The 24,815-nt window shown below is 43.3% G+C and overlaps 1 protein-coding gene across 3 annotated transcripts in view; it reads right to left on the bottom strand.

The window, feature by feature from the left end:
• Window positions 1–1,605: 1,605 nt before the first annotated feature.
• The window catches only part of ADARB1 (adenosine deaminase RNA specific B1), a 78,539-nt gene continuing 55,329 nt past the window's right edge, over window positions 1,606–24,815 (bottom strand). For all 3 annotated transcript variants that reach the window (XM_077316804.1, XM_077316813.1, XM_077316821.1), the window contains 5 exons: window positions 24,243–24,391; window positions 23,444–23,612; window positions 18,539–18,720; window positions 9,209–9,387; window positions 1,606–4,984 (listed from right to left, as the gene is read on the bottom strand). In XM_077316804.1, the coding sequence (XP_077172919.1) occupies window positions 4,808–4,984; window positions 9,209–9,387; window positions 18,539–18,720; window positions 23,444–23,612; window positions 24,243–24,391 (856 nt within the window). In that variant the 3' untranslated portion in view covers window positions 1,606–4,807. The remainder of the gene's footprint in view (window positions 4,985–9,208; window positions 9,388–18,538; window positions 18,721–23,443; window positions 23,613–24,242; window positions 24,392–24,815) is intronic.

The following is a 24,815-nucleotide window of genomic DNA, read 5'->3' as shown; positions in this document are numbered from 1 at the left end:
AAACGCATCTGTCTATTGGTTCACATGCGGAATAGCATACTGGTTTGCAATAGCCTATGGGCTGGATATATGCTTTAATTCCTATAGTTTTAAAAAAATGTGCACAATAAAATTAATTTTAATAACAATGCATTCAACCTTTGTAGGTCCTAACTGTTCAGCTGTGTTTATCTTGGCTACACTCTTGAACTGTGTGTGTCTGTGGGTTCAAGTACAAAGCTTAAGACTGTTGGCTAGAAGGTATCCTACAGCTCTAGTGGCCAGAAGATGAAGGGTAAGCGTGGGACTGGGTGTACCTGCCAGGCCAGAGCTACAGAAATATTGGGAACTACTGAAGTGGTTTAGTTGCATGCTTACAAATGCAGCAAGGGCTGGAGCATCCATGTAGAGAATGGACCATCTCAGCTTGTCCCATTACTTAGCCTGGAGAGCATCAGAAAATACAGAGCCCATAAGAATTACAAAAGCTTCCCCCTCCTGATTCTCTTCAAAGTTTTTTTGGCATGCTCTTTCTAAAACCCAGGTATAGTGCATAATTTCAGGGGTTTGGAGACCAAGACATATGAAGAAAGGTTGGGGGAGCTTGGTCTGTTTAGCCTAGAGAGGAAACGACTAAGAGGGGATCTGATAACCATCTTCAAGTATTTAAAAGGGTGCCATATGGAGGATGGAGCAGAGTTGTTCTCTCTTGCCCCAGAGGGACAGACCAGAACCAATGGGATGAAATTAATTCAAAAGAAATTCCGTCTAAACATCCGGAAGAAGTTCCTGACAGGTAGAGCAGTTTCTCAGAGGAAGAGGCTTCCTCGGGAGGTGGTGGGTTCTCCATCTTTGGAAATTTTTAAACGGGCTGATTCTGTGAAGGCTAAAGGGGGTGGCAGGCTACAGTAGATGAGCGATTGGGATGTGAGTGTCCTGTATAGTGCAGGGGGTTGACTAGATGACCCACGAGGTCCCTTCCAACTCTATGATTCTAGGGGCTTGCATCCGCATCCTGTAACTTGTACTCCGTGTCTGAGCACATCACACATCCACACCCTGGTAGGCAACCACTTCAACCCAAGCATCTAAAATCTGGAAAATGGTGGTGTTGAAGGGGGAATAGCTCCATGGGGGATGCCAGTTGGACTCCATTAGAAACACTGGAGAGCTAGTCAGTTAACAGAGCATTCCATTCAGTCCAGGAACTTTGCACAAGGGCAGCACTCTCAGATTTCAAATCAGGCCTACGCAGCTCCTTGCCTGGTCAGAAAGGAAACTCAAGAACACACTCTGGAGAGGAAGACCTGGGGTGGGGTAAACTGCTTTTTTGACATATTATAATACAGGATATCGCCTTTTAGGCAGAAGAATCAAGAGGTTTTTATTTATTGCTTTAAAGAGGACCAGAGCATTTAATAACAGGAGCAGTGTATTTTACGTCATCTGTTAGCTTTTACAGAGTGAGATGTATTGTAAAGCCTATTGCAAGCCTGTCTGAAAGCTCGCTTACACATTTGGACAGCAGAAACAGTCTACTGAGTATTAGAGCGTCTTCAAAGGCCTCAAAATTGAGACTGCCCCCCTCCTTGTACATTCCAAATAAACACAACACCACAATGCCAATGATGTTTGTGTCCATTTTATTTGTGGACTTGCTTAAATATTTGAGTTCCCATCACAATATATCCTCCCCCTCCCCACCATTCTTAAAAGATATCAGATTTTTCCACAGCAGATTGTGCTTCAACTGCAGACGACAAAACCTGAAGTACTTTCCTCATATTGGAAAATAAAAATAACTTTGCATTGCAGTTATGTGGCAACATCAACCGTGTATTTCCAATATTCCAGTCTTTGCTCTGTGAGGAAATGGGCTGGCTGAGCTGGGAGGAGATGGACACGCAGCGTTGGCCGTCTGACCTAGCATGGGAAAGCACCTGTTCCTTATATCTTTGTACAGGTGTTGCCCTACCGGTCACAAAGAATAGAAAACGCAAACAGGGTATAGTGCCAGGAATTCTGACCTATTTGTGCTGGTGTTAGGCAAGTTACCTGATCAATGACATTTCCACCACTGGACTATTCTTTCTAGAGATCACTTTCTAGTCCTGTACTAGTCAAGGAAGTTTTATTGTGCACACTAATAATTATCTCACACATATACCAACAGGCCTTCACAAAAATGACTGCTGCATATTGCAGACCTGGTGTCAAAGGCTACAACAGCCTTGGTGTAAGAAAGATCTACAGCACGCTTATGAAGAAGCAGAGAATTGAACAGCAGGCTCCGTTTAAAGCTATGAATTGTAGTCAGCATGAAGACCTCACAATATAGTATTGATTATGACATGCCTTTTAAACCAACATTTTTAAGGTCCACAATTAGGATTGCCAGTCAATCATCAGAGGAAATAAATGAGCCAGCCATAGCTTCTTTCTGCTAGATTTTGGGGCTTGTGGGCTTGTTGTTTTAAATGGGGTGCACTCTTTCAGGCCAGTTCCCTAGGAAGCAAAGCATGGCTCTTCATTTTTCCCCCATCAGATTTATTTTTCCAGTCCAGAGGCCCATTAAAAAACCTTCTAGCTTCCACCCTGCCCTCGCCATCCTCAGGCATCCTCCAGGATCTGTGTTGTGACCCAGAGAGACTTGATGCTAGGACCTGCCCAGCTACTAGAACTTCCAATTTCAAGAACTGGCAACCCTCGTTGACTTTGTGGTCATCCACACCATGGCCCTGATCCACGGGACTAGAATATGCTTGAGTGGAACTATTTAGGTGACCTACTTTATGCATATGGATATGTTTACCCCCTATTTAAAACCAGAGTACTGCAAGAAAGATGCCCATTAAATATTTTAAAATATATATATATTATTTGCTTTCATATAATAAAATTCTGATTTATTCTATTAAAGGCTATATTAACATATTGCTATCATGCCATTGGGTCATACTCTTTTAAACACATACACTTTCCCTCTCTTTTTAACAGAGATGGGTACCACTGAATAGCACAGGGCTCCCCTGGGCATGCACAACCACCTTAGACTGCTTTTTTTTTGCATCTATTGCTATGCCACTATGATGGTGAAAGTGCCCAGAACAATGTCTTGGAAAAGAGGAACTAGTTACCATTAAGTCTACTACATATAGTCACAGACACCTTTAAAAATACTTTTAGCTGATGTGATACCTTCCACCATCACATCACACAGAAGCCAAGATTATACATGATAGATCACTAGTGCAACTTTGATTTCTGGCACTGGTTTAGCAAACCGTCCAAGCATTAATTATAAGCAGACCTACTGAACCTGTAAGATGTGTTTGGCTGACAAAGATCAGGCCCAGATTCCCTACTCTGATTGGCATCACACACACACACACACACACACACACAGAAATTATTTACAGAAACAAATTCTCTGCAGTATTTCTTATATACATCTAATACCTCTAGGACAGCCCACCTAGGAAGGCTGTTTGTAAATGTGGCATCAGCCTTACAGCTTGTCCGGTTCTGAGCCTCCTATGCTTGAGGCGCCTGGTCGTGTTCTTGCCAGACGGAGAAGCATTAAATGGGAGACTTTTTAGGGGTCGTCTGTGGGACTGATGGCTTCAGAGACGAGCTAACAACGGCAATCAGCAGGGACTTTGTCAGAGGACTTCCTGCAGAGAGGTGGCCCTTGTGCTCAGCATGGGTACGACTAACTTCCTCAGTCCGGATTGCAGCCCTTCAGCAAACGGAATTCATACAAAGATGCTGATGGATCAGAGACTGTACACATTAGTAGAAAGAAAAAAATGAGATTGATCAAACAAAAGTGAATTTCAGATTACTTGGGCGAGAATGTTATAGTCTCAGTTGTAAAAAAAATCACATGCAATTAAGGGGGACGTTTTGGCGAAAGCAGAGTATAAAATTCTTTTGTCCTCTGATTAACTTCTCACTTCCTTAACGACTTGTGGAGTTCATGCACTATTCTGTTTGCTTTCTTGGCAAGGCAGCGTATTTCCTCACAAACAAGTGTTCTGAAGTTGCCACATCACTGGTAATATTTATCATGGTCCTCCACTGAGTTCCTGTGAAGCACAGAACATCTACTTCTCTTGATTTTTTTTTTGATTTTTACATTAAAATCTAAAATGTATTAGCTTACAAATTTTTTTTTGTTTCCAGTTTACAATGGTAAAAAAAACAAATAACTTCACAATGCGTGTGTAAATGGAAAGCAAAGACAAGTATTTTAAAAATGGAATTAAAAAGTGGCATGTTAAAAAATTGAATCACAGGCTAATAAATACATACATCAAGGACACAAAAGTGTTCAGCAGCTGGTTTTTAAAGAGCAAGGAGGCAGGGGGGGAAAACACCCTAGCTATTCCAAACTCCAGCTTGGTTTTATGAATTTCAACAATTCAAAAATAATCTAGAAGCACATAAATTATCAGGCTCTAAAAGGACACAGGAATTCAATCACAGACTTAAAAGGTGTACTGTAGAGCTTCATGGGTTTTACATTATTTCATGAAATTGGGTGCAATGCTTTTAAAATAATTCCTAAACTGTCCAGATGAGTCATTTTAAGACAGCTGCAGAAGCAAGATCTTGAGAAAATATTAATTTAAAAAAAAAATTCTAAACTAGTAAAAATATCACCAGTTTTCCATGACAGTTCAGCCAAAAAAGAAAAAAGAAAACGATCACCAATTAGTTGTCTATAAACCAAAAAATTTAAAGCTGCCATGATAGCTGAATCAATGCAATGATGTCGGATATATCCACCATAGCCCCTATTGTGAGTGAAGTCCAAATCCGCGGGTCAGACTGCGAGGGAGAACTGATCCTGTTCTATTGGTTTCTCCACCCAGGCTCCAAGCCCAGCCTTGGAAAATGCTTTGAACAAAGATTCTTTGGCGCTTTGATATTCCAAAGCTACTTGCTTGGTTTCGTAGTACAGGTTTGGTTGGGTGACTTTTGAACGAAGGCTGGAAGAAAGCTAGAAGAAGGGAAGAGTACTTTTACACAAAGCAAATACTTTATTCTCCCCATTCCCAGCATTTAATTACTTAATTGGCCTATTACAAGAAAATATTTTGTCTACACAATATGATCTGAAAACTGACTTCCCATTGAAACCAAATTCCAAAACTAGGAACCAAATATACCTTCTTCCCATGCCCTTTCCAAACACTTTTTTGGCAGTGAATATTATAAATACCATGGCCCTTTTGGAGGGCGGACTATGGCATCATCCCATCGCTCCTCTAGCTCAACCCTCCAATCCCTAGGTATTTCCCAGCCTGGAATTGAGAACCTTACTTTAAACCCCACCCGCCCTTTTCGAGAAGCAGTTCTATTCAGTCCTTGGGGATAAGTGCTCCGCCTTGGAGCAAGAGGACTCTTATGAGTGGTGAAGATAGGGCCCTTCGGCCACTGAGTCCACCAACACTGAAGTCCATCAAGCAAACCTGACCGCTAAAATTCTCAAATTCATCATTCCCCCAAAATTATACTACAATTCTTGCTCATTTCCAGAAGCATTCTACAACTGTCGTATGACAAAAAGGTGGAGATTTAATAACATGACCTGCAACTGTTGTTCATCATATGGTCTTCTGTGCAAGCACACATGGGGACTATGCTTTCACAGGCCTGCCACAGAAGAGGAGCTAGCAAGCGATTTAAAGATATTTCTTGATCCCAAGGGTGCTCTCTCTCCCATCTTAGCTGAGGCTGGCTTTTCTGCCCAAAAGTCACATGATGTGGGAGGGGTGAGCAATCCTTTGCAACCCTTAAAGGTGCATACAAGCAAACAATTGTTAACTCCCAGTGGGGGAAAAGGAGGGAGGGATATATGTCTGCACAGAAGACCACTTGGTGAACAACAGTTACAGGTAAACACAACCATATTTTCATCTTTGTGGCTTCTGTGCAGTCAGTCACACATGACAGAATAGTAAGTTCACTTACTTGAGTGGCTAAGGAGTCCCTTCTTAGTGTATCTGCTAATATGTTTATATCTCCTGCTGTGTGTACACTGTAATGTATCGTCCACTGCCATATTCTGGTTTCTTTCTGACATAGTTTGAGTGATTCTATTTCTCCCTGCTTATTGATATAGCCACCTGGGTGCAGTGGATAGTCCAAAAGGTCAGACTGTACTGAAAAAGATGCCCCTCACAGGAAAAGCACAAGAACTTGTGATGTTCAGGGTGGAGTGAAATACGAAAATACGCATTCTTCAAATCAATAACCATGAACCCACAATTAAATTGTTATAATTGCAAAATTGAAGGAATGGACACCATTCAGAACTTAGAGACGTGAAGAAAATCATTCAATTTTCTGTCTAAAATGGATCTAATTCCCCCATCTTATCTACTAGGGACATACAAGAGAAAAAACCCTCAGAAGCCTGAGATCCTATAACCTCTTAGATGGCACCCTTATCAATTAGGGAAGTCAAAGCCAGGGAATGACCCAAAGCAGCTTGGTTGGAAACCCATATAGGTAAACAGCAAGGGGGGAAGGATAGACTTAAACTGTAAACAAATCTAACTATGGACAAAACCCACTAATCAGTAGTAATAGCCTCCCAGGCTGTATCAGACTGGGTTATCTGTCTCTGACCTAACAGAGGTTGACAATGGTAAATGGTTGACGGGTAGGATATTGAGGGGGCAGAAAAGCAGTAGTGCCATTAATACAGATGCCAGGGCTGTCTCACAAAGAATCTCTGCTTAAGCTGGGACATGGACAACTGTGAGACTCCTAGAGACTGAGATGGCTGCTTGTTCTTCAATAGCAGGGAAGGCACCTCCTCCTTGGGAGAGAAGAGAGTAGAAACTTCTAAAGTCCTCAACTAAGCCTGTTCTCCTCAGGCAACAGCATTGATCTTAACCATGCACGCTCACCATGGCCCATGAATCCAAATCCACAAAATGTCACCTCCTGTGTAATGGCCTCAGTATGAAGAACTCTAGCGAGGGGGCACTTACCTACTGACATAAGTTTCAGAAAACACCGAATCCTCTCCTCTTAGAACTCCTGATAATCAGCCAGAATGGTTTCATAGTGATTTTGAAACCTAATGATACTGAAAAATATAATTTTTGACCCAGGACACTCAGTTTTTTCCCTTCTTTGTAGGAGTGGAGTGGTAGGCCTGGCAGCCTTTCAGCTGCATCTCCTCTGTCACCAAAGTAGTTAACTAGCTCCTTTTTGATCTTATAAAAATGTTCTACCCTTCTCAAGGTAGGCTGGAGAGGTGCAGGCTTCTGACACAGTTTCTGTGTGAGGTCCTCAAGACCCTTCAAATACGGGAAGGCAATAATCCCAGGAGAACCTGGACAGAGGCAACTCAGCATCTTATCTTTAGTTTATGCTTTAAGATAATGACTTCTATCTTGAGTAACTGGAACATATGAATAATCTGTTCTCAAAACATTCAGAGTCTCCTTGGGGGATGCTGGAGATGGCTCGCCAACCCTGTCATCTGGGCTCCAATTTGATTTTTTCAATCACTACCTCTTATTCTAACTGCAAGAACAGAAGGATGTAGCCTTCATGCAACAGTCACTGAAGGCAGATCCAAGACACCTGATGAGGGTAATGATACATATTTGCACCCCAGGGGCCTGTAAAATTTTCACCCCATTCCTCTATATATTCTGGAGACATCATGCAGGGATGTGAAGGCAATCACAAAAGCAGTTGGGGCTGAGATCACAAGACCGTGGCCATTTGCTCTGCATTGGACTCACGTGGAACCTGGCCAAGAAGTAAGCCTGCGTAGCCATATCCTCACCTGAGACAGAAACAGACCCAGAGCTGAAGTCCTGGAAGTCTCCTGCAAGGCTTGTGTTAGCTCAGGAAAGCAGATGGGAGCGCCCTGCTGGGAAGCTAATTTATGTTTTTCTTTAGGTTTGCCCTTCTTAGCTAGAGGTTCAGAAGAGACATGATGAGAAGGGAGTGTGACCAAGATGGGAACCTACTGAAACATTGATCTGGGAGGTGGAGCCAAACACGTCAATTACAAAGATGCAGAATTGGGAGCTTTCTCCAGGGCCAGCTAGGTTGAGGGTTCCTTTGGGAGTCACAGCAAGGCAAGCAGCTTGGCTGGGGGGGGGGGATCTACACAACATCCATGTGGGATAGATCAAGATAGAGCGTTTGTCTGTCTGGAGCTGAGGAAAAGAGTGAGATCAGCATGGTGGAACAAGACGCAGAACTGAACTGAGAAACCCTGGGAAAAAACCAATGTATATACAATCATGAACAATGGATCTTCATGCCATTGGTCAGTTTCGGTTTAATTTATGTGAAAGAACACTTGCATGATCATATGTTTGGGGTCTGTACGGTTGGGGACTTTATTAAAGGAAGGTTGAGAACCACTGTTTTAAAGGCTTTCTTCTACATGTTGCCATGCCTTTTGATGACCTCTCCTCCTGAGCTTTAGGAGTGAAGGGTTGGGCAGGCCTTACAAGGACATTATGACTTTACCCAAAGAGAACAGACAGAGGTCAGGTTCACCACTTTGAGTCGTCTTTGCCCTACATTTTATCCAACTATCAGAGTCAGCTTGGTGTAGTGGTTAAAAGCACCGACTTTAATCTGGCGTGCTCCCGTACATGCAGCCAGCTAGGTGACCTTGAACTTGCCACAACACTGATCAAGCCCTGTTCTGACCGAGCAGTAATATCAGGGCTCTCTCAGCCCCACATACCTCACAGGGTGTCTGTTGTGGGGAGAGGAAAGGGAAGGCAAATTTGAGCTGCTCTGAGGCTCCTTCTGGTAGAGAAAAATGGCATATAAGAACCAACTCTTCTTCATTAGGAGCATTTCTTGAAAAGGGCCTTCTGAGCTATAGAAAGGACTCATAGGTTGACATAGCTTCAACAGATCTGGAAGAAATCCTCTCAGCTGTAGCTAGAGACTGTGAAAAACACGACCATAGACAGCACAAGAGGAACAAGATCCCTGGGGTGAGAACAACGTTTTGGCCCTGCTGTGCAGCACCCCCTGGAAGCTTTTTGCTGTAAAGACCTATCTGATGGTAGGCCTGCCCACACACAGATCCTCATTCACAGAATCTCAATGGTGAACTACTGGTACCTTTGGTCTTGAAAGATGAGGCATTGAAGAGAGAACTGAATGTTCAATAAAGGACAGGCTCAAAGGCCAAATGGTTAATTCTACCCGACATTCCCAGACATACCTTTGCATGAATGCGCATCCAGCGACTGTACAGAGCATGCTTACAGAGACGAGATGCGCGGCCCAATTCATCCTTGCCCGTTGTAGCATTAATTACTTCAAGACCAGCATCTCCTACAGTCCAGTTTATACTGAAATTCGGTGCTTTTCCTGGTTGACGGGCTTCAGCATTGCTGATACCTGAAAGAAAGACGAAAAGGTTCTCAACAAGGAGATAAGTTTATATTCAACCTTTATACCTTCGCTTCACACAAGAATTAGAGAGATATCATTCATGTCACAGTCAGATATGAAAGCTCAGGGCGGTGTGGGGGGGGGGAGATGGGAGGAATATTCCTCCCACCCCCCACTAAGAAATTTATATTTTCAATTTTTCCAGCAGAAAAACAGGAAATTAAAAAATAGGGGCAGCTAGTTCTAAAAACAAACTCTTATGAAATAGTTCATCTTTAAGAATGAGTAAAATACTTAAGCAATGTTTGTCACACTCAGAATGCATAGCAGGGAAAAGTCTGAGGACTGCTTCATTTTTTCCAATGGAAAAATTGGGAAATTTTGGGAAGTACTGAAAAAAGTCCAAAAATATTTTCTGTTCTAATGAGGAAAATCTTGTCTTTCCAAGCATTTCACACATTATAACTGCACTGGATGAAAACGTCTGAGAACCTGGAAGCACTTTAAAAAAATCAAAAACTTATATTATCTGAACACAGCCCGCGGCCGTGGGCGCCGTGGACTAAATAAAGCCGAAAAGGCTTTGTGGGAGGAGTTAGGGCGGGCTCGGTCCGGGATGAGGAAGGGTGCCGATTGGCCCCTTCCTCCGGACTGACCATTGGCCGGGCCAATTGGCAGGCACGAAGCGCCTGCCGATTGGCCCGGCCGATTCCCGCCCTGCTAACAAGGAAGCAACTGCGAGCCGCGCAGAGCTCCTTTTGCCGGCGGCCTGACGCGTCGGAGGCGCAAAGCGCCTCTCGCCACATCAGGCCGCTGCCCAAGGGGGCTCCCATGCCTAGCACCTGCTGTATTTTAGCTACAGCGGGCTTGATTACTAGTAAACATATAAAGCAAAGCTTTAAAACAATAAGTAAATAATTCTGACAACAATTTATACTATGAAGTGCTTAATGACAATACAGTATTAAAGAATTCAATATTTTCAAGGTTCAGTTTGATATCTCAATATCCTGACAATCATATTGTGACGTTTCTGTCCAGCTTTCTTTTCTTTCTACTCCAAAATTTGTTTTCTGCCTTCATTTTTGTTTTTGCCTGCTCCTCAGAAATCAAAAAATGAAAGACAGTGTGTGCTAAGGAAGCCTAGAGCACAACTAGGGTCTACTTTCTCAAAACTAGGATACACTTGCAATTTTTCTTACAGAAAATGAAAATATTTATAATTGAAAATTCCATAAATATAGCAAATATATTTGATTGTGCGTTTTAGGTTGCACATTTTAGGTTGTTAAAACAGTCAAAGAAGTTTAGGTTTGATAGGACAGTAAATATTGAATACATATATCAATTTTCAATTTCCCCCCCAGAGGTTCAAAACTTCTGGAAAATTAACAAATCTCATATTTATAATACATATTATAATAGTTTACAAGCTGGGCTACTGTTCTTGAGTATTCACGCTCAAAGACAAATACTTTACCACAAACACATGTTCCCACTAATACAGAACGTGGCTGAAATCTTCCAGCATCACATGAAGAAGAAGAAGAAGAGTTGGTTCTTATATGCCGCTTTTCCCTACCCGAAGGAGGCTCAAAGCCGCTTACAGTCGCCTTCCCATTCCTCTCCCCACAACAGAGACCCTGTGGGGTGGGTGAGGCTGAGAGAGCCCTGATATTCCTGCTCGGTCAGAACAGTTTTATCAGTGCTGTGGCGAACCCAAAGTCACCCAGCTGGCTGCATGTGGGGGAGTGCAGAATCGAACCCGGCTCGCCAGATTAGAAGTCCGCACTCCTGACCACTACACCAAACATGCAAAAGGTCAGAACCTGGCAGCCATTCTGAAATGGCTGCAACTTTGGCACCCTTTTCCTACGCCATGTAGAGCAAGTTACAGTAGAGTAGTGGTTCTCAACCTTGGGGTCTTGACCCCAATCTGGGGTCACCTGGCTCCTTCTGTAGGGTCGTCAGGTTGGTGGCCGCTGCGGGCAGTGGTGGTAACAGCCGGTGGGCTGCTGGCAGAGCCATGGCACTGGCCACCTCAACGTTGTTGTTCTGCCCACTTGCCTGTGCATGCTGCCAGCGTGTGTGTGCACGCCACCACTGCCACAGTTGGGGTCATGCCGTGACGGCAGTTGAGAATCACTGCAGTAGAGTCTTGTTGATGTTAGTATGTGAAATCCCACTGCTAAACCATTCCTGGGTTAGTAAGAAATATAACTATCGTATTCCATGGGGTGGTGTAAAAGTCGACTATTTATATTGCTGTGGGTTATTTAAAAACCTCTCCTGTGTTTTTTCAGTTTTATCTGGTACCGGCTTCAGTTAGTTCTGTTTTTCTTATTATGATGTTTTTTTGGGGGGGGGTGGTCAGCTATCCCCACCTGCCTTTTTAAAGTGCGAGAGTTGGGGGATATACGTTTAGATAAAATATTACTATTTCCCGGAGGGGGAAGAAGGAAGTATGAACAAAGCTCTCATCTAAAAGAGCAACTGTAAATATCCTTTTAGGACTGTACAAAAAAACTCAAAACTGTATTTTTTGGTTTCAGGTATACTGAAACCCCAATTTCCTGGGAAATATGAAACCTCCCCATATTCCTGAATCCCAATACTACTATGGTATTAAGATTTGGTAACTATTTGGGAATGCAAAATTCTTTCAGTTCCCTATGGGGACAATTATAGTTATTGGTCCCCATAGGGCAGTGCTTCTCAACCTCCTTACAGTCACAACCCCAACTGCAGTGGGGGTGGGCACGCAGGCACAGGACAATCTGGAGGCAGCGTGGAGCTGGAGGTGGCCATGGCTCGGCCGCTGCCACACCCCCCAGTTGCCTGCAGAAGGGGCCAGGTGATCTCACTTGGGGTCGGGACCCCCAGGTTGAGAACCACTGCCATAGGGTATAATGGAGAATTGATCCCGGGTATCTGGGGCTCTGGAGGGGGGCTATTTTCTGCAGTAGAACTTCTAAAAAGAAATTCCAAGTAATCAAAAAGATTAGACCAAGGGTTCAGTTCTGTGGGTCCCCAAAGAAGATGCCCCCATCCAAGGCATTCAATTTTTAAAGGGAATGCAGTCTCTTTAAAACTATAATGCCTTTTGCAAGCCATGGCGCAAATGAACTCTGAAGGTGTTTAATGGGTTTGCAATTCCTTTAAACTTCTTCTCTAAGTCACAAATCCACTTCGAAGGTGTTTAAAGGGATTACAACCCTTCTAAACAACTTCCAGCCATCTGACCTTGAAAAATCATTAATATTTTTAGGATTTTTCAGGCTCATTCAATTTCAGATAGCCAAAAAAATACCAAAATTTACATTTAGCTGAATTAATCCCTAAAAAATACCAATATTTTTCAGATGTTTTTTTCAGCTCAGATTAACCAAATGCATACCTCAAGTTCCTTGCGTGGATGGATGGACAACGTCCTGCAATGCGTGGATGGATGGACAACGTATAATTCTTTAGTACTCAAGGACACTTCAGGGTTTGCTTCAAATTGTACACAATTATTCCAATTCAGAGGAATGCAACTGGATTTTCAGCTACCAGGATGAGGAGCAATCTTTTGCAATTCTCCTGATTCTAAACAAGCCTTCTCAGCTATGGTTTTGTGAAACCCTGAGGTTCCCTTTCCTGAAGAAGAACAAACTGGTAGCCAGCTCAGAGTGAAGGTTTGGTTCTGTTCACAAATTATCTGAAAATATTTCTGTGCTGTCACTTCCCGCACTGTAGGAGTGGCCTGGTGACATCTGGTGGACTATCTGGGCGATGTCACTTTTGGTGGCATGTGACTTCTGGGGACGTGGCAGGAAGGTGTGGCCTGCTGACATCACTTCCAGGGTTTCTCAAATCCTGAAGAATGTTTCAGGGGCTCCTCATTGGCAAAAGAAGGTTGAGAAAGGTTGTTCTAAACTCCACACCCACAATTCCGGGAGTAGTTTTTCTAAACTGTTTTGGATACCATGTTTTCAAAACAAGGACCCCCCGTGAAGACAGGTACATGCATTTACACAAGAGTGTTTGTATGTGTGTCTGTCCACGTATGTGTGAGAGCGAAAGCAAACATGCATGCATGCTGGACTGAGGACAATGTTTGGAAAAGGTGTTCAAGGAGGACCACTTTGAAGTATTGCCAACTCGCATCATTACCCAAAAAAGTTGAAGGAAAGATCAGCTAGAGGGGGATTTGACACATAATACCTAGGGCTTGTATTCTATCCACCTAAAGATAAACTGGAAAACTGCACAGGCTTATCTTTGGCCACACCTGCAAAGAGCCAATCAGACTTGCATGGGAAGGCAACGGAATGGTGAGCTTCAAAGAAAAATGCGTTTCCGTGCATATGAAATTCCCCCGACTGTTCTTGATAAAAGCTCCCTGTAAACTCTGAAGAACCTTCTTTCTCTGCGAGACCACTCTCAAAAGTTTGCCCTTTCTGGGTCACATTCCACAGCGCTTACTGAATTTTCCAAGCACGCGTGAGTCCTGCTGCATGATGCTAGAGAAATACCACTGCCGGATCAAACTGCAATGCAAAACTCTGTTCCAAGGTGCATGGGATATGTTGCTGTTGCGAGGAAGGCACCAATCCCTAATGCTTTTAAAACCCACCCCAACAGAATGCAAGGGAATTCAGGGAAGGCTCCACATTGCTTAAGCCAGGGGTAATCAAACTGCGGCCCTCCAGATGTCCGTGGACTACAATTCCCAGGAGCCCCTGCCAGCGAATGCTGGCAGGGGCTCCTGGGAATTGTAGTCCACGGACATCTGGAGGGCCGCAGTTTGACTACCCCTGGCTTAAGCTGTCCAACAGGATCGAGATGCTGCTGCTTTCTGAATTTACAGTCATTAGAATACAGTCCCATCAGTTTGCATTTTTCCTCTGAAATCAGGCTATTTAGTGGCCTTATATGGAAGTTTCTCTCCATTTATTGCAGGCCAAGGCCAGAGTGCCATAAATTTACAGCATTCACCAAGGAAATATTTAGTAAGAAGGGGAAAATGGGAGGGGAGGGGACAAGAGCCTTGGAGACCCCCTCAGACACAGCTGGCAACAGCACGAATCCAGGTGATGATAACCGGCATAAGCCTGTTCCGTAGGAGCTCACCTGCAATGCTTTGGGGGAAGGCCGTCCAAGTGTGCCAAGCAAAACGCTGTGACATGTTGTTTTCAGCATTCCTGGAAGAAGCAGTGTGGTGTCATTCCTGTACCAGTTTGGAAGGCAGGGCCAATGGGATTTCTTTCTTGGAGAAGAGAGGGGGAGGATCTTCCCAGGATTACAAATCACTTTAAACTGCTCTTACAAGTTGAGTTGCAATCAAAAAAACACCAGCCATATCCAGAAAGATGGAACAAGGAGCAGAAATAATAGAAAACAAGCTAGGGGGGGAAACGGAGTCCCAAGAGACCCCTGCCCTAAAAGCTAAGAGTGCAAGGCAAGCAAATATAAACCACCTCAGTAGAAGAGTTGGTTCTTCTATGCCGCTTTTCTCTACCCGAAGGAGTCTCAGAGGGGCTTACAATCACCTTCCCTTTCCTCTCCCCACAACAGGCACCCTGTGGGGTGGGTAAGGCTGAGAGAGCCCTGATATTACTTCTCGGTCAGAATAGAAGAAGAAGAGGTGGTTCTAATATGCCACTTTTCTGTACCAGAAGGAGTCTCAAAATTGTTCAAAAGTGCCGACTGATCCACGGACCGGTCCAGGTCCCTGGACCGGGGGTTGGGGACCACTGCATTAAAGCATACTGCCCTTCCATGAACAGGAGGAGGGAACTGCTAGATCCAACTGAATTCCCCTCACTATATCCTAATTGTTACCAACATCCTACATTCTCTCTGTTTTTACTGCCCGCAAGCCTTGGCAGACCTCTTATAAGAAATGAGGCTGGATGACCGACCACTTAACACCTGCAAGTGCTGAATCTTCCAGGTTATGTCGACTGAATGATCTGCGTGTGGCAGACCCTGCTTTCAAGACGCTCTCATTTGAGCCTTGTTAACAACAATTTTTAGCATGCATGAAAATATGTTTCCTTGTATTCATCCATCTCATGTAGCTGGTTCATGTGCAATAAATCCCTTAAAATCCCTGCCACAAGACTTGTGATACAAAGACCTCGATGAACAAATGGCACCAAGCCCTACAGAATTTGCTGGGTAAACTATCATGTGACACATCATCTCCCGAAATAACTAGTTAACCAGTGTCATAACAAGAAGACAGGTTATGTGACAATTCTGATGGCCATTGTCCTGAGATCCTGTTATTTCTTTATGAAGAAGGAAAAAGTCAATTCATAACACATGCTTCCTCCGCCTTAAAACAGGAGGATCACATGCTTCATAAGCCAGGCTCTGCAAATCAAAGCAATGCACACAGCCGTGAGAACGTGCATCTCAGGAGGAAATCTTCTGCCTTCAACCTTTCTGGGAGCTATTAAAAAATGCATTTCATAAAGTTTTCAAAATGTACATCTGAGAAGGTTCCTTAGTACAATCTTTTGTCTCAGTCCCTTAAACTGAATTCCATCCAGTTTAATTTATCCAATTCATTCCGTCAACTGCTTAGTTTTATCACTGACTTCCTTCTCCCTAAGCAGTTCCAACTGCAGCTCCAAAAAAGGACCGCCTACTGAAAACAAGTGGAAAATTCTTTTAGGTGACACCCAGATCCATTTCAGAATTTGGCCCAAGTCATCTTTAGGAGTCTTGGCAAGCACCACCTGAGCAAGAAGGTGTTTATCAGCCCTCAAAAATTGCCTACCCCAAATGACCGAAAACCACTTGTCCTGAACACCACGGAACCTTCCTTTGCAACGTGACCTGGCCCAACCTGCATTGTGGCTCCCTTCCCAGACATTTCTTTGGCTGGAAGGGCCAGTTTCTCCCTGGTGCTTTTGACTCCAATCAATCAGAACCATTTTCTGTTCAAAAAGACTGATTTTAGAGGGTTGGGTATATTCTCCCCCCCCCTCCCCGTGCCCCTAGTAACAAAGTCATGCAGGCTAAATTGGCCGCCATGCTAACTGAAGCCAAAGTCGCATACAAAAAACAATTAAGAAAGAAGAGTCTGATGACAAGAAGAAAATACAACCAAAGGCAGCTGGGAAGTTCTCTCCATCCATTTTACTGATACAGAAACTCAGCTGCCACCCTGTTAAGTGGCGTGGGCTGCCCAAATATCTGCAACAGTAAGAAAAGCAACAGTGAGACCTAATGCACTATTGTAGGGGTGGAAGGGAGAAGATCTCGCCTGACCCACACATTTGGTTTACGTCAGAATAGCTAAGACGCCTGAGAGTGGGTGCCCAGTACAGAGTTGCAGCAGACTTCTGACTGAACGGCTACTTTAGTTCCTGCGGCTGTTGATTTCTTTCATGTCGGGGAGCAATTCCCATGCTGCAGAAAGAAGTCACTTGGCCAACTGCACGGGACGTCATCACCAAAATTCACTTTGTCAATACACACCCCTTTGGGCAGGGCTCACTCATTTCTGCAGAAAGTTCCCTAGAAGGAAATAAGCCCCCAAAGGGTAGGGGAGCCTGGCTTGGAGGGTGTTGGATCAGCAAATGTTTTCTCAGGGTCCCCCCCTTTTAAACAGTTATACTTTATTGTTGATATCTATAATGTGACTGTGGGGAGCTGCTGTGAGGAAAGTGAGGTGTTCATCTACCAAATAGCATTCCTTAGGGCAAAAGTAGAGCCTTTTGTGGTTCAGAGTGATAAGGCAGCGGACATGCAGTCAGAAAGTTCTGCCCATGCGACTGGGAGTTCAATCCCAGCAGCCGGCTCAAGGTTGACTCAGCCTTCCATCTTTCCGAGGTCGGTAAAATGAGTACCCAGCTTGCTGGGGGGTAAAACGGTAATGACTGGGGAAGGCACTGGCAAACCACCCCGTATTGAGTCTGCCATGAAAACACTAGAGGGCGTTACTCCAAGGGTCAGACATGACCCGGTGCTTGCATAGGGGATACTTTTACCTTTACCTTTAGGGCAAAAGTGAGTTGCTGGCTGTCAGTCATTCAGATAATGAAGGTTGGCAGGACAACCATTTTCTGGACTTTGTTTGGTCCATCAAAGAGACGAACTAAAGCTGTTTGCAACCCCAGACGTTCTATAGGGGTGATCCAGGGACTATTTTAATCCCTACTTTTCACCATTCAGTAGACAGTTCTCCCTTGTACTGTGAGCATCTAATAAGTAAATCAACCACTCAATTAAATTTAACATCACTTCCTTCCAAAATTCAGTCCTTGGAAAAAAAGAAACGTGATGCACACTTTTCCCCTCACATTCCTGCATTTTTGTTGAGGTAGGATGAACTTTCTATAAAATGTTCCGGAAACCCTAAAAGTGGTTATGAGGCCCAGGATAGTAATTTAGAAATTCATGGTTAAACAGATGGCACTTTATAAATTCAATCTTGAAATTTTATTACTTGGAGATTGCTGGCTTAGTGGCAGTTTAACCTATTACATCTTCCATGACTCTGAATTTGAATACCAATTCTTCTTCTAAAAACACTAAAGAACGTAAAAGTGCCTTTCAACTGAGCTGTGTACGGTTGCTGTGCAGCCATTTGTAATGGAGTGGAACCCAATTAACCGCTTAAAGCTTGTCAGCCCTTCTGATGTCTACCCACCCACTATCTGCAACCCCTGAGGGCCTGCCTGCATGAGGATTCCAGTGGGTCGAGGGAGACATGTTCAAGAAAAAAAAAAAACATAGCTCAATATTTTTACATTGCCCCATTGTACCAAAATTTTATCACCACTTGAGCTTCCACAAGGAGTATAATCCGCATATCAAAGGTTTAGTTAACAAAAACAAGTCCAGCTTAAAGGATATTACCAAACCTTCCCCCAAAACTACAGAACCTAACTGCCACGAGCATGCTAGGGCTTCTCTTTCTTTGTGCTGGATTCTGATTTGGCCCCCTTGAGCGTTCTCCCCTCCCCCCTTGAAGATGTGGCATATAAAAAGCTCCGAGTAAATAAATAAGCCTTAAATAAGGACTTATCATGCTTACTTCTAAATTCCTTTTAATTCTACCATAATCTTACCTGAAGCAAACACGTTCTGTGAATGGGAATGTCTGCAAATATCCCAGCACTAGAAGAGATTCAGTTTTTGCTCCACGCAAACTTACCACTGAGTAAGGGTCTGTTAAGAATGTAGAGTGGTGGTAACTCCTCTATCTCTGCTATTCGCTGGTAGACCGCCCTGGACAGATGATCGCCATGGTATAAACTTCCTAAGATGATGCTGGAGAAGTAAATAGGCTCCACAACGAGGCTAAGCAATGCTCCTTGAATGCCCAGCACATTCCACCTAAAGGGAATAAAACGGCAACACCACTTTGTGTAGCACATAATTTCTGCCTACAAAGAAGACAGGCAAAAATAATTATCAAAGTCAGCGCTGAAGAACCGGCTTGTTTACGATTGCCCTCTTGCTGGCTTTTTTTCTCACCCCCAATCGTTTCCCCTCAAGAATTTTTTTTTTAAGTAACCACAAAAGTTGCATTATCCCAAATCTGACCCCTTGTCTACTCACAAATCATTTCAGCATCTCGTGGTTTGTCTTGGTTTTGATGAAACAAATGATGGAGACTTTGCATAACGCTCACTGTGTATTTATTATTATTAGAATCATTAGGAAAAGTAGTCCTGAATTAGCTATGCTGTGTCAACAGCGATATAAAAAAGCAAACGCATGTTCCTATAGTATTCTACTTTTTAGCAGCGCACAAGCAAAAGAATAAGATCTGCCCACAGAGACTGTAGAGCAGGGATAGTCAAACTGCGGCCCTCCAGATGTCCATGGACTACAATTCCCAGGAGCCCCTGCCAGCATTCTGCCAGCATATCCCTGCTGTAGAGCAACAACTAAAATCCCATGGGACATTTGTTCATAGATAATGGTTCAGTACCTGGATGGCCCAGATCGTGGAAGTTAAGCACCATTGGGCCCTGGAAGACTACCATGGAAGTCCAGAGTCGCTACATAAGAGGCAAGCAATGGCAAACTGTCTCTGTGCATCTCTTGTTCTGGATGGCTCAGGCTAGCCTGATCTCTATGAGGCCTAAGAAGGTAAGCAGGGTCGGCCCTGGTTAGAACTTGGATGGGAGACCGCCAAGGAAGTCCAGGTTGCCACACAGGCAGGCAATGACAAGCCAACCTCTAACCTCCTGCTTGAAAACCCACCAGGATCACCATAAGTCAGCTGTGACTTGACAGCCCTTTCCACCAACCCCCAAAAAGGGGATTAAGAATTAGTACAACGATAAGGACAATGTTAGATGGTTTTCGTGCCCAGGTTGACAAACTTTTAAGGTTTTTTGCCAAGGAAGTGCTTCTCTAACCAAAGCAACAATGTCCTGTGAGTTCACCTTTCATTTATATGAGACAGATGAATGCGAACATGTCACATACAATTGGTCAGTTAGTTGTCCACTCACATTTGTCTTTAGCTAAAAGCCAATGGGCAGGCAGCCTGATGCACCAATCAGTGGTTGACTAAAGGGTCTAGCCAGGCTAGACATAAAAGCCCAGACATAACCTGGTTACAATCAGGAGTTGCTGGCACAGGCCCTGAGAGCTGAAGGGGACAAAAGAGGACAGGGTGGCATAGCTGTGAGGCTGAGAAGAAGAAAAAGAACCTGAAGAGGATTAGCTAAGGAAGCAATGGAGTCTGGGTGTCCTATTTCTAATGTCTTCTGTGAGCAATCCTGACCACGGGGAAGGGGCATTGTTCTATTTTCATGAGCATTGTTACTGACATAATTGATTGATTGAATTAATGATTGATTGGTTAAATTTCTCTACCGCTGCTCCTAGACCACCTAGCACACAGTGGCTTACAACAAATATAGAATGCAATAAAAAACAGAACATTATTATTAGTACTTCAGTAACAGAGCAACTCCTTGGCATATGGAATGTCCCAATGCCCCTTCTTTAAATACCCAGGCACAGTATTCCACGGGTTTCTGCCTGGGTAGGCACATCTTAAGGTAATTTTATCAACTGTCTGCCATACGCTGGGAGCTATTTTAAAATGCTTCTTTTCAAAGGGAGGCCAGCTAACAGTCCCAGCCCCATCCCAGGGTAAAGTTATTATGCAGATTTTGTATGAGACTGAAATACGGAGATGGAATGATAAAATGCCTAACCAGTTTGCAATAATTCAAAACGGCTTAAGGAAAATTTGGGGTCTCCCTCTGGGAACTCGTGTTGCACATTTAAGGTTAGAAATTGGACTACCCACTATTACAAAAAGAGTCCACTGGAAACGATTTTAAAAACTAGAGGAAATACAAAATATATAATTTCTTGCCTCCTATTCCGCAGTTTCTTGCCTCCTATTCCCTCTTCAGAGGCTATAAAGTTTTGTGACTCGGATAAAATTTGTAATTGGCTTTTTGAAAAATATGCCTGTTGAGATATTGATATGGCTCCAAAATCTAAATGTTCTTTGTGGTATCCTCGGATTAAGAAACACAAATTCTTCTATCACTATTTAGCTGACCTTTCTAATGTTCCACTAAGAAAGGCATTTACTAGCATACGTTTTCAAACTGTGCCATCTGAATATTTGCAGGCAGATTTCAAAAAAACATCCGTGAAATGCTTCTGCCCCTGGGGTCTTAATCAAGTGCGAGCGCCGACTGGCACTCGGTCGCTGACCCTCCCCCTCCCCCTGCACCGCGGCGCTGGTCACTTCGGGCTCGAATGGCAATTTCAGCGGCTGAGCCACACACTATTGTCTATGGATCCACTTGAAACAAACCACTGAATGTCAGGAACCAGGCAGAAGACACCCGAGTCAAGTCCTCGCAAAGCCAGTCCTCAAGACCACAGGGCTTGTGAAATCCAAAAGGAAGCTTTAATTCAAAGAACTAATACAAAGGCTTCTATGGGCAAAGTTCGGTGAACAAACTTCTTGGCAGAGACAAAGGATTAATAGCCCCCAAAGGGGTACTTATACAGAAGACCAAATGAGGGAGGGGGGAAGAGGGGTGCAAAGGCGGCAAAGTACACTGGTTCTCAGCAGGGCCATCTGGTCCCTGCTTTGATCTAAAATGTTACTAGTGTTGAGACTTCACAGATTCTAGCAAGGTCATTGAGAGCAGGATGAGATAAGGTGTTCTGGCGGTTAGACGCTTTAGTATGTAAAGGGAGGACAGGAACCAACAGGCGATTTATGGTTTTATGACAACCGCCCGGGAGTCTCCAGGAGAACTCAGGTGAAACTCAGGTCAGGAACCCGGGTTCATGACACCGAATCAATGTTTTGTACATTTTTTCCAGCTCAGATGAGGAATGTATGATTTTTTTTATTGGCTGATGGTACCCTTTTTTGTTACCCACAAAGTGGCTATTTTCATCTTTTTATCAGTAAATAGAAGATAAATAGAAATTTAGGTAGAATTTGTGCAGAAATTAGCAGATGCACAAATTCCACCTAAATTTTAACTCTATGTTATCTTATGTATTTTATTATTATTACTATTATTATTGTTGTTGAATTAATTTTTTACCATGTTAGTTTTAAATTTTGTCAGTTCTATCCTGTTCTGTTACGTAAAATTTTTTTAACCCTTCTGCTGCGGTACACTGTTATATGTTTGGTGTATATGCTGGGATGTTACGATCTATGGCTACACCAATAACCACAAAATATAAACTGTAATAATGTCAATTATCAGTAGAGTTAAATGTTATCACTTTGGTTATATGAACGGGCTCCCCCATGCTGGCTGGCCATTGATCTCTTGCTCTGAATGCAGATGTCATTTGGCTCTTTAATTCTAAAAACTTGCTGACCCCAGTCTGAAATGAGTTCAGACATACACTAGAGGGACTCAGAGACCTTCCATAATCAGCAATGGACTGCTCTAAGATTGGAAACATTTGCGTTGTTGCTGGAGAATGGGACTGCACATTCATTCCAAACAGTCTGGTCAAAGGATCAGGAGAGGGAATAAAGTAACAAATAATCTTTGGCTTCCTCTAGGAAGACATACTGAAACATTCACTGCCTGAGTCTCCAGTGTGGGAATTATCTGGCTGTTCCTATCTCACTTGTTGGGATATTTCTTGTCGGGAGGGGGCGGGGTTATCAGAATGAGACTAACATGCCCTAACCATTTTTCTCCTCCCATGTCAAAAGGCACTGTGGAGACCTCCTGATCAACTGAGTGTCACTCTGCAGCTAAGATTAATGCCGACTCTAAATAATCCCATTCACATTTGCCTCTAGTGCCTGGCTGTAAAAGGATTGTCAGTTCTCCTCTGCCACCATCAGAACCTGCCTCTCTGCCTTGCATGTCCCTCCTCCAAGACCTTTGACTGCTCACCTTGGGCCTAGCCTTCCTCACAAAGTTTTTGTGATGATAAAATGGAGGAGACTGCTGTAAGCTATTTCAGGGTCCCACTGTGGTGTACATGAAGTCTACAATAATATAATAATAACCAGGGTGGGCTATAAAAATAATTTATCCTGCTCCTGTACAACTAGAACTTGAGGGCCCCCAATGAAGTTGATGGGTAACAGATTTAGAACAGACAAAAGGAAGTCTTCCTTCATTTAAAGAATAGCTAAATGACAGAATTCACTACTAGTAGACACAGTGATGTCCAATAGCAAGGATTACTCAAAGGAAGATTAGATATACTCATGAAGGGTAGGTCTATCATTTGAGGTGTTTACGTGAATGGCACGAGGAAACAACATCAGATGCAACACTGACCTCTTACATCCTGTTTTTGACCCTGTATGCTAACTGGCTGGCCACTGTGTGAATACAGGATGCCAGATCAGTGGACCCTCTTGCCAGCCTGATCTGCTTATGTTCTTGTGCAGCATTATCCACGAAATGTGCATACACTTCAGTTAACAACACTGACCAATCCAAGGGTGGCCAAACTGCTGGCAGGGGCTCATGCGCATCTGGAGAGCCACAGTTTGGCCACCCTGGGCTAATCAACAATCCATGATCAGGCGTATGACAAAACTGTCTAGACAGAAGCCTAAAGAGAAACATCTCACCTAGCTATCTTATCACTACATGACATTGTAAGCAATCTCTCTCCTTGCAATACTCCATCCCACGTCTGGATTGTAGTTGTAGATCGGACAGGAATTGTTCCTTCCCCGGATTCAATTTTTGTCCGTAGCTGCCCTCTTGCTTTCCGGTTTGGATGTCTGTCTCCCTGATCTAAGTGACAAAAGAGGCCACAGTTACTGATCACAAAATGGGGGAGAAAAGCTACACATTTTTATGTAGGTCTACGCTCCACACAACAGAGTCTGATACCATTTTTCATGCCTTAGTTGAGATAAAGGATGTGCAGAATTGCATATCACCTTGTAGGACAAAAAGGGCAAAGAGGACAAGTAGTGATGTACATTAAAGTTCAGCAAGGATATGGTTTACATAAATTTACATCCAAGACTTGTTCTCCAAGGACCAGTTCAGATATGCCAAAATTGACACACGGGAATGAATCTTTTACAACCAGAGGCTGTGTAGTGTTGCAGTTCTGCATGTCCAAATTGCTGTGTCTGTACACATGTAGAACTGGCACATCACATGGATGCAACACATTACTTCCTATACAAAGTACCTTCAGTATAAGAACTTTGGAATGTATGAAATGCTCAATGCTATCAGCTCTTCCATCTGCACATTGTGGGCTTCATCGCCATCCCCCCAAAAGGAAAGACTGTAATTCTACAAGATACCTTACAATAAATATGGTACATTTCCTCACATTATGGTTATTTAGGGAATTTTCTAAATCAATCAATAAATTTGCAATTTTAATCCTGAAAAAAATGATCATACCTTCTTGTGCTGCCTCATGGGGTGAGAAAATTCGAGCATCACCACAAGGAGAGGTGCTGATGTAGAGATGAAACTGCACATTTTCTTTCAGTTTAAACCCACCTCTTTCTGACTGGATAAAAATAGATTTCTGTTGATCCTCCTTAGTACTGAAGAAAATGGATAATATGTCATTCAGAAGACCCAAAGTTCAGCATAGGTACATATTAGAAGTTACAGCATAATAACATGCAATCAATTAACACTCTTAAAATAAGACATTGATTGCTTCTTCAGTAAGTTCCATCTGAACTTTAAAATTTCTTTTTATGTCTCCCTAAAGCTTAAAGAACAATTTTGGGGATTCAGCAGTAGAACTCAAGGAAGCAGAGGGGAAACTAAGTTTGCAAATCTGACACTTGTACACTTGGGGGTTCTGGGCCACCTTGTCTGATTTTTAATGTATATTACAATATAAAATAAAACATACTTCCACTATGGCCCAATATCTGGCAATTATGAATATATAAGCAGGAGAACTGCAAGGATGTGGGAAGGGGAAGACCTCATTTCCCCCTCCTACAGAATTTTGTT

Source organism: Paroedura picta, chromosome 1 (assembly GCF_049243985.1).
Source record: "Paroedura picta isolate Pp20150507F chromosome 1, Ppicta_v3.0, whole genome shotgun sequence".
Taxonomy (NCBI): Eukaryota; Metazoa; Chordata; class Lepidosauria; order Squamata; family Gekkonidae; genus Paroedura; species Paroedura picta.
The sequence above is the reverse complement of the archived record's forward strand: the minus strand, read 5'-3'. Positions and strand labels throughout refer to the sequence as shown.